This window comes from Ovis aries, chromosome 20 (assembly GCF_016772045.2).
Source record: "Ovis aries strain OAR_USU_Benz2616 breed Rambouillet chromosome 20, ARS-UI_Ramb_v3.0, whole genome shotgun sequence".
In the NCBI taxonomy this organism is placed as follows: domain Eukaryota; kingdom Metazoa; phylum Chordata; class Mammalia; order Artiodactyla; family Bovidae; genus Ovis; species Ovis aries.
Window position 1 is genome coordinate 43,363,467 of NC_056073.1, and position 9,936 is coordinate 43,373,402.

General features: G+C 47.4%; 1 protein-coding gene across 2 annotated transcripts; it reads right to left on the reverse strand.

The window, feature by feature from the left end:
- Positions 1-800: 800 nt before the first annotated feature.
- Positions 801-7,791, reverse strand: EDN1 (endothelin 1). 2 transcript variants are annotated; one of them, XM_012100436.4, is made up of 5 exons: positions 7,413-7,791; positions 5,683-5,848; positions 4,178-4,336; positions 3,912-4,025; positions 801-2,013 (listed from the first exon to the last, which is right to left on the reverse strand). In XM_012100436.4, exons 1-5 carry the CDS (start codon positions 7,474-7,476, stop codon positions 1,911-1,913), a joined length of 606 nt encoding a protein of 201 aa, XP_011955826.2. In that variant the 5' UTR covers positions 7,477-7,791; the 3' UTR covers positions 801-1,910.
- Between the last annotated feature and the right edge of the window lie 2,145 nt (positions 7,792-9,936).

Consider the following 9,936-nt stretch of genomic DNA (forward strand, 5'->3'; position numbering starts at 1 on the left):
TGGGCAACTAGCATCTGCAAAGCTATTCTCCCCACTGGGTTGGCAGGTCAGCCAAGGCAAAGTGGAGAGAAGGGAGGGAATGAGAAGCAGGAGGGGCCCAGAATCAGCATTTGGCATCTCTGCCTCCATGGGCGTGTGTCCAGCGCTGGGCTACCGGGAAAGAGCAAAAGTACTTGGTGTTCCTCAATAAACAAGCTTCTTAATCTGAGCAAATAAAAAAGCCACTGGGAGCCCTGACTCGCTCTGAGCAGGCCATTTTCCCAAAGCAACTCTGGTGTGGAATGTGTGTAATTAGGTACCTTCAGGGAGGTGGCCTTGCTATCACTTCCTTTAGTTTATTAACATGGAGAAAGCACCTCTCACCACACCATCAGCTTAAACTGCTGGATCCTAGCAGGCCAAGCCAAGTTAATGGATGAAGTCCCTGGAGAGCCTGCAGGTGCGAGGAAGCAGAGAGCGGCTATGTAGGAAAAGACAGAGGTGTGAAAGCCGAATTTTTGTTTTGTGTTTAGCTAAATGCAATGGCAACCCAGTACTCTTGCCTGGAAAATTCCATGGACAGAAGAGCCTAGTAGGCTACAGTCCATGGGGTCACAAAGAGTCGGACACAACTGAACAGCTTCACAAATGCAATCTAAAAGCAACTTTTAAGATATAAATCAAATTCTTGTTGTCGTTAGCGAAGATCCTTTTTTCTTCTGATTGTCACCTTTCCAAGAAACCATCTTTAATCATTCCCCTTTTTGAATCTTACCACTGTGGCTCACCTCTCAGAAATTTCAGAGATGATTCAGAATTAGTACAGTAGGGAAACAAAATATTTATTTTCTAAGGTCATTACCTTGACAGGCAAAACAAAGCATTTTTTCAATTTCATTCAGAAATACATTTAAAAAAATACATAGACCAATATGGCCTGCCCAAACATATATTTAACATGGTAAATATAAGGAATAAACTGTTTGAATATAAATATCTATAAAAATATAAGTACATCAAAATGTAATCCAACCTCTTCCATGAGCCAATAAAGGAAAATAATTTTACTGCTTTAAAGCATCACCAATGTTTACCCTTCAATATCTCTCCACAACAACCCTATACCATTGTGTTTCCAAAAATCAAGGTAAGTAAGGGAAACTCCTGATTCAATTGATCTTTTCATTTTTCCTTAGGGAACAGAGCTAGTAGATGACCATGAAAACGTTATATCTACTATTGATGCATTAGACAGACTTCCACGAGGCTAGGAATTAGGATGGGGTGCTTTTGCAGGGGAAGAGTTTGGGGAGGCAATAATTAAAGGTGGGAAATGCTTTGTCAGAGTGCAATACGGATGAGGTAGTCTCCTATGCATGAAACTCATTCTGATTTTCAGTAGTAACAGTTTCTCTCAGTTTTGCATTTTACAAATTAGAAAAACAAGTCTTTTTTTTCATTTTTACTCGAGTGTTTGTCCTTCGAGTGTTTTCAATTTGTGCATTCCTTAGAAAAATCTTCACGGGGCTTTGGAGTTTCTCCCTGAAATGTGCCAGGCGCCTGAGTGAGACACAAACACTCCCTTCGGACCCTCTTGGGAACTCCGCCCACAAGTGGAATCTCCTCGCCTCCTCCAGTTTGCAGGCCACTGGGTCTCTTTGCCTTCTTTTCGAGGCCCATTGCCACCCCCATGGAGGAGAGACGGATGAAAACAGTCAGCTCGGATGGAGACAAGACTGGCTGGGGGCACTCCTTAACCTTTCCTGGAATGCTTGCACCCAGGGCGCTGGTTCCCTGCCAGTCTGGAACAAGAAACCGTCTGACCAGGCAGGATGCATTTGCCTCGATCCCAGCCGCGTGGGCAGCGCACAGAGTCAGGCCCAGGGCTCTCCGTGGATGAAGAGCTTCAGACAGGCCCCAAAAACCTGCCCTCAGTGAGCACGGTTGTAGATCACTTTCTTATCTCTATAGAGCTGGGCTTTCAGCTTGGCAACACGAAAAGATGTTTTGATGCTGTTGCTGATGGCCTCCAACCTATTAAAACCAGACAAGAGAAAACAAATTTTTTTTTAGAAAAAATTATTCTTGGGCAAAAGAAACATCTAAAATTAGAATCTGGCCCAAACAAATCTAAATCTGGATCCTCAACTTTCACCCTCAACCATGACCGCGTGCTCCTCTACTAACCTCAAATGAAAATAAACTGCCTCTGCTGCCTAGGGTAAGGCAGGGTTCGGTGAGCAAGGAGAGGGGTGATGCGGTCATATCTACAGGGGCTGGGAGTTAAAGAAATTTTAAAGCACAATTTTAAGGTGGACTAGAGATACTTTCTTCTCTTTTTTAGCCCTATTCCAAGCACTGTTCCAACTCTGGTGGGATTGTACGGAGACAGTTACTCAGCAAAGGTTTCAAATTCTCAATCACATAAGGAATTGAAGTGGGCTTCGAGGGGAAAAGGAATTCGAAACAAGAAGGCCTACAGGCAGGACCCAAAGCAAATGTCTTATGGCAATTAAAAACTATCGTTTTTGCAGGCTTAATGTTTTCTTTGGGTGGGAAGAACAGTAACATTGATTTAATAGTTGATGTAATGGAAACTAATAGAAAAAAATAATAATTTCCAAGTCAGTTCAGAAATGGTGGTTTACATAAAATTGCCGTCTGGAGAAGCACTGTGCTGTGCTCAGTCATGTCCGACTCTTTGCGACCCTGTGGACTGTAGCCCTCCAGGCTCCTCTGTCCATGGGGATTCTCCAGGCAAGAACAGTGGAGTGGGTAGCCATGCCCTTCTCCAGGGGATCTTCCCGACCCAGGAGTTGAACCCAGATCTCTCACATTGCAGGTGGATTCTTTACCAGCTGAACCACCAGGGAAGCCCAAGAATACAGAGTGGGTAGCCTATCCCTTCTCCAGGGGATCTTCCCAACCCAGGAATCGAACCCGGGTCTCCTGCATGGCAGGCAGATTCTTTACCAGCTGAGCTACCAGGGAAGCCTGGAGGAGCACTAGTGGCCTGAGTTCATAAACACGGAGACTTCAAGGTCACATGGGAAGCGCTGAGCTTGGCCCCAGACAGTAGTAAACAACTCAGAAGTCGTCCATGACCTCCTGGCCTGTGCTCAGAACACTTGGATCCTAGAACTTCTTGCCACTGGATTTCTAGGAAAAAGTGCCTCTGACCATGACAGGGAATCATAGACCACAGGACAGATCTGAAAGCAGGACTCCTCCCCGCAGCTTGTAAATTTCAAGATGCTTAGGTTGTGGAAGGTTTATCACTACAGAGCCCCTCAGAGCAACCCTGGGGTGTTACTGATCCAGATCCCAGCTCATGACTGATCAAAAAATAAGAAAGCTGTTGAGAATGAAATTGAGTCTCCATTGAATGCATTTCCCTATTAAAAAAGTAAATAAATAAACCTGAGAAATGACATGTTCTAACTCTCACCAACCCTACTTAATGACTTTAGTTTCCCTTTGGCCATTTGAATAACTGCTATGTTTTTGAAGAAGTTGATTATACATGATTTAAAAAAAAAATAAAATTTCCCTGAAATGATGTTTAATTTCTCAGGGAAAGCTGTAAATATATTGACTCAGAGATGCAAAAACTAGATGTGACCAAATGACAGAGGTGTCCCTAAACAGATTTTTGTTTGGATGAGTGGTGTGTGTGCCAAAGGGCAGCACACTGAATTATGTAAACCACTGTTTCTGAACCAACTTGGGAATTATTATTATTTGGTGTTAGTTTCCATTACATCAAAAAACTTTTGAGAAGGATTCTTTGGCTCTTTTAAGTTTAGAGAACACAGAGATTTCTCTTTCCTCCCTTCCCTTCATATTGTCTTGTAAGCCTTTTTCCCACGGAGGTAAGAAGGACTGGAGACTGTTTATAGGTGAAGGGGACCAGCTGTTTATAAGAGTCTTACCTTCTTGTTTTCCTTCCGACCACGAGCTGCTGCTGAAGACACTTCTCTCCTAGCTTAGGACAGTCTTTTCCTCTCTTTCGGTTGTCCCAGGCTTTCTCCATGGAGTCTTGGTCCCTGCCAAAATACAGGGAGGACATTTCAGCAACAGGAACCCTGGTTGTTCTCAGTGTCTCTGTTGCTTTCTTCAAAACAAGAAGAGAGCATCACGAGAGGAAGAAGGTCAGGAGGCCAAAAAGCTGATCAAAAACAAAGGTGTTTCTACTCACTTGAGCTCTTTTCCTGCTTGGCAAAAATTCTGACATTTCTTGTCTGTCTGGCTAGCACACTGGCATCTCTTCCTGTGGACTGTCGCCTTTGTAGGAAAGAAGTCCTTTAAGGAGCGCTTGGACCTAGAAGGGCTTCCGAGTCCATATGGAACAACGTGCCTATTATGGAAAGAGAGAAACAGAAGATATGAGCATAATTAATCCTCTCCAAAGGCTGCATTCTCTGGGGGCAACCGCCTTCCATTAAGACAGAAGGAGAGCCTGCCACAGCATTTGGTAGTGAAATTTAGAGTCAAAAGTGGTAACAGTCAGGACCACGTGCCCATCAATGGCCCTGAGGGTGTGGACCCACCCGGGAGAAAATCACTTTCTGTAAGTCAATGACATTCCGTGTCAACTCTGGACACAGTTCAGTTTCTTCTTGACACAGCAGCCTTGCTTTTTGGCCAAAACTATGACATTTCTGCTTTGGTATCTGTTTCATATTTTCTTCCTTTTCTCTCTACTTAGTTAACAGCTCTTGGGAGGTGGGGGACTTCCATGCAAAACCATGACTCACATGATTTTGAAAACTGATTTTTCAACTCAAGTGATACATGGATATGCTAAAAGGGGCCCCCAGGGAGGCTGGAGGAAACACACTACCTGGAGCGTGGTTCATGCCATATCTGCACACCTCCGGGGATTTTGGTGATTATCATGTGGCTATAGAGGACTCTTTGCCAGAAGGCTCTCCAGTAATTTCCAATGTGTTCATTATGATTCTCACCCAAGGAGTAAAGTCCTCCCCTTAGAAGTATCACCTTACTAAATATTAGGCCTGCCATGGTTTTTGTTTGGTTTGATTTGATTTTGTTTGGATTTTGGTCATCCTCGCTATAACGGGACTCTGCAGGTACAATCAGTGTGTTTTTGTTTACAGTTCTTTCTGGTGAATGAATTATTTTGCAGGGAGTAAGGGGAGAAACTGCTCTCTTCACTCTGGAGGCAGAAGAGAAATCTGATCAAGGTGTTCCTCCTGCCGTCATGAAACTGGCTTTTCCAAAGGGCAAGGACAAAGGAGTCGAGACACTCAAGTTCCAGGTCTCGCTCCACACAAACTCAACCTTGCAAATGACTTCAACAATCTGGGTCTTAGTTTTTTCCAAAAGTAAAATGGGGAGACAGCCTGTAAGTCTCTGTCATCACTTCTGCCTCTCAAGTCTCTACGCTCCCATGAGAAGCACAGGTTAGACTAACCCACAGATGACCTCAGCAGTGGCTTCTTCAAACCCAGGGAATTCGAGAACATTCACCTCTAGGCCTAATACAAAGATGTTCCCCCCAACCCCCGAGATGCATGACACCCTCTGGAGGGGTGTTTTGCCCACAGAGGCACTTTCCTGTGGTCAGCTGTGCTACCTTCAGAGACCACGCCAGACAATAACCAGAGAAACTGGGGCTCCTGTCTCCCGTGGAGCCAGAGGGGAGAAAGCCTAGCGTAAGGATGCCCTCTAGAGACTCACTCTGGAGTGTTGACCCAGATGATGTCCAGGTGGCAGAAGTAGACACACTCTTTATCCATCAGGGACGAGCAGGAGCAGCGCTTGGACCTGCGGGGTCTCCAGGGCGTGGTGGGAACCGGCCTCTCCCCGCCACTCTCCGCTCCCGTGCTGAGCTCGGTGCCCAGGACTGCTGGGGAGAGAGAGACAGCAGGTCAGAGGGAGGTGTCTGCTCCGAGGTCCCGAGGCACACAGGCCACGGCCTGGGTGCCAGAGCCAGCAGAGCAGGGAAAAGCAGATGAAGCACACCGCCAGCCTCCAGCAAGAAACACAGAGGAAAAAGGATGATTTTTTTTTCCCCTCCCTCCTTAACATGACTTCACCTGTGTCGCCACTGGCTTCTCTGCCTTCAGAGAGATTAAACACGTGCAGGGGAAACAACCGCCTGAAAAGGGACTTACCAGCGCCACGAAGGACGTGGCCTTCAAGGAAATACTTAGAAACACTGCTTATGGGACATTTAGCTTGGCTTCTACACGGAACCGCGCGTAGCCTACCGTGGCTTAAAATGGGCTGATGGCCAAAAGAGCCTCAAACTAAGTCAGTCATACTGTCTTTCCCTAGACTCCAAGCCACTTCCCCAGGCGGGATGACCTTCCATTCAGTACCCACTGCTTCCCACCTTGTGTTAAGGCAGGGAGTAGCTCAGAAGAGCGGCACCTCTAGAACTTGGGTGGAAATCCAGAGCTTTGGGGAGGTGATTGGAAAGAGAGAAGTCAGCTGAACAGGCGAACCCCGGATTGAAAAAGCAGCCGCTCTCGGAACCCAGACAAGGTTCTGTGGGCTTTGGATTCTGAATCCTGGGATCAGGAGGGCGTGCGTGGGATCTACCAGCTCCCCCTTCCTCACAGCAGCCTTGCCTCCTCTTACTGACAAGTTAGCCCTGCAGCTTATCTGCCCAATTTTGTACATTTCAAATGATCAGACACATTCCAGGATTTTCATTCCCTTGACATCCTTTTCTCTTCAGTCGGGGTCACAAAAAGACAAAAAAAGTGCATTGACCCTAGAAAGAGAGAAACGGGCAGATGCTCACACACTATCTAAATCCCTTGGTAGCCGAGATTTATTCTAGCTCCCCTCCCAGGACAGGTGAATAACGCTGGAAATGGAGCTCACACTGTTGTGAGTGCCAAAAAGCTGCCAAAAGAAACCCAAAGTCAATAATGACAAATTTTAAAGAAAACATCTGCTTCGCCCTGAAACCGCCTGGAGGGTTTTTTTCCCCAGACTGTTCTGCAGGTGATTTCAGTGTGCATAAACTGCTTGAATGACTTGAATAAAATTCCTTGGCTCTGAGTTGAAAAGTATGAATATTTTACACATTAACACACTATTAAAACAGTATTTGAATAAGATATAAATACCTATATGTCCTTTTACCTGTCTGAACAGAAAGATTGCAGACACACATTTAAATTACATCTTGTCTTTAAGTCATATTTTTAAAAGCCAAGAAACACACTAGGCAATAATAATCATCTCACTTTAATGCTAGAGGAGCAATGGTCTGCCACAGAGGATTCCCCCCCGCCCCCACCTCTAGAAAACTTCAGCAGCTCTGAGCACTAACTCCCCTGCACTTGATTTCTGAGCGGCAGTTGTAAAACGCAGCGGGAGAAACAGAAGCAAGAAAAGCATTAAGGTGGGAAAAAAGACCAGCATTCAAGGATTTTACAAGTCACCGTGCCTACCTGCTTCTGGAGCTCCTTGGAAAGCCACAAACAGCAGAGCAAAAATCATGGGGAAATAATCCATTCTGGGGTGGGGGCAGATTAAAGGAAGGGTTCAAAATCCTTCCCCCTGCAAACCAAACTCGAAGGGAATAAAAAAAAGAAAAAGTGCAGGAAAAAGAAAAAATCAGCTTCAGTTCTTTCCAAGCGCTTCGGGTTCTCCGGATCTCAAAATGGTACTTCGACCTGATTGCGGTTTAACGGGGAGAAAAAAAAAGAAGTCTCTGCCCTGCAGAGAGGCAGAGCGAGCGGTTCCAGGACGCACGCGGCGGCGGCGGCGACGGCGGCGGCGCGCGGACCCTGGAGGCGCCGGTCCCAGCGCGGAGGCAGGAGCGCGTCTGGCCTGGACAGCTCTCGGCCGGCTTTTTATATTGAACCCCTATAGAGTGGGGGTAAACAGCTCCGATTTTATTCCAGCCCCCAGACAATGTTATTGTGTCATTAGTCACCACCAGGCAACGTGCAGCCGGAGATAAGGCCGGGCTCTAGAGGAAATCACTGCTAACTTCAGAGGCAGACGCCGTCTGACAATTCAGGGGCAGGGCTAAGAAAAAGAAAATACCCATTAGAGAGGGACCTTTGGTAAACCTGCCCGTGCGGCGCGCAGCCGTCTGCTTCCCCTTTGCAAGCTGCCAGCCCCGGAGTTCAGGAATCAGAAGAGGGACTCCAGAAAAGTCATACCATTGGTATGAAAAGTATGAGCTCCAGTTTAAATAGATTGTATTGTTGTGTGCGGGGGGAATTTTTTTTTTTTAATTGTTGTTCGCTTCACTTGCCTTTTATGTCTCTCTGATTCCTTAGTGCTGATCAGACCGGGGGACTCTCTCCCTCCGTCCCCTCTCCCCACCTACTCGGGGTCAGTTTATCTTGGCAGATAGATCCACACACTTTTCTCTGACTTCTGATCCCCCTCCCCTCGAGTCTGTTGGGCTCGAGTTCTTTGCTTCCACAGTGGGAAAGATCGGAGAAGGATTGTCAAGGAAAGGAAGTTGTGTGTGTGTGTGTGTTTTAAAGAAAGAATCCTTTTAGGCACATACCCAATTCTTTCAGGATTGCTGATTAGAACCCCGCCATGAACTTTTTATTTTTGTATCCCCCATCTTCGCTTCCCCGGGTCCCCTCCACCTTGGAGGGGGTGGGGCACCAATCTTAAGAAGTAGGCAGAGAGGAACGCCAGGGGGAGACGGAGAGCTACAGGGGCGGATGTTCAGGACAAAAAGGCCCAGCCTCGGCTTCCAAATAAGTAACAGAAGGCAAGGCAGCCACCTGAGGAGGGAGCTTAGGAAGGGAAGGGCTGACGCCTGACGCAGAAAGCAGGCTGCCCCTCGGAAGAGTCTATGCACTCCCTACCTCGGGACATCTTTTCTGGATCTTTGTTTTCCTTTGGCTTTTGCTTGTAAGTCCAAGGGGTGTCCTTGTGCAGGCTTAGGTGAACATGCCATGCGGGTCGTGTTGGGAAGGAGGAAATGCCCTCATTGAATAGGGGATCAGATAATACCTCACATTTAATAATAATGTGTTTATGTTTTCAAAGCGATTTCCTGTCTCCGTAACTATGACATAGCCCCTGAGGCTCCCACAGGGCAGTTATTCGAGGAGGAGACAGCCTGTTGTCATGTGCAAAGGAAAACATGAAGACAAGACACTTGGCCTTTTCAATTAGCCTCATTTTTCAAGTGAGACAGCCGAGGTGCCCAGAATTTCCTGGCTTCCTCCAAGTCTTCAGGGGCTGCGGCTGAGTTAGGCCCCTAGGATAAATTTACAGCATCTTCCCTGCCCCAGAGAAAGACCTGTCTGTCTCACTCCTGAGGACACCATCAAATAGATGCTTCTTCCATTTCCTCATCTCGTGTCACTCTAAATCCACCTCCACACACCCGCCCTTGGGGAGATTCAAACGAGGATTCATTTCTGATACTTAGGAGAATGCCACAGAGCCACCTCCTCCGCCTGCTCTCTGCTTCCTCTGCTCCAGAATCACAAGGACAGATTTTTGTCCCCACACCCAAGCTGTGGACCTGGGCACACCAGTCTCCCTGGACCTCCTTGGGGGGACAGTGGCAGTACAGTATCAGATCCATATAAGGAGGTCTGTCCCCTAAACCAGCCGTTGAAGAGCTGGAGACGGGGCGGGGTGGGGGCAGTCAGGAACCCTCCCTCCCCGCCCCCCTGGAGAGGCCTCCACCCAGGGCTGTCTGCCTGGGCCCTCTGCCTCCTCTCTGTGTGCTGACCTCTGCCCCGCCCTGGGGGCCAAGGAGGGCACAGCTCCCCTCAGACTGGCTGACACCTGGTAGGGAGCCAGCTCTGGCCAGCATCTTCCCACTTCCTCCCACCAGCAGGACCCAGAAGCACAGAGAAGACCTGAGTGGCATTCGCAGGATCCAAGCTTCCCCCAAGGAGGCAGAGGTGCCCTGGGCAATGTGTCGCGGCAGAAATGTATCCCATTCCCTTTTTTTTTTTAACCTCCTGCAAAATTTAACAAAAC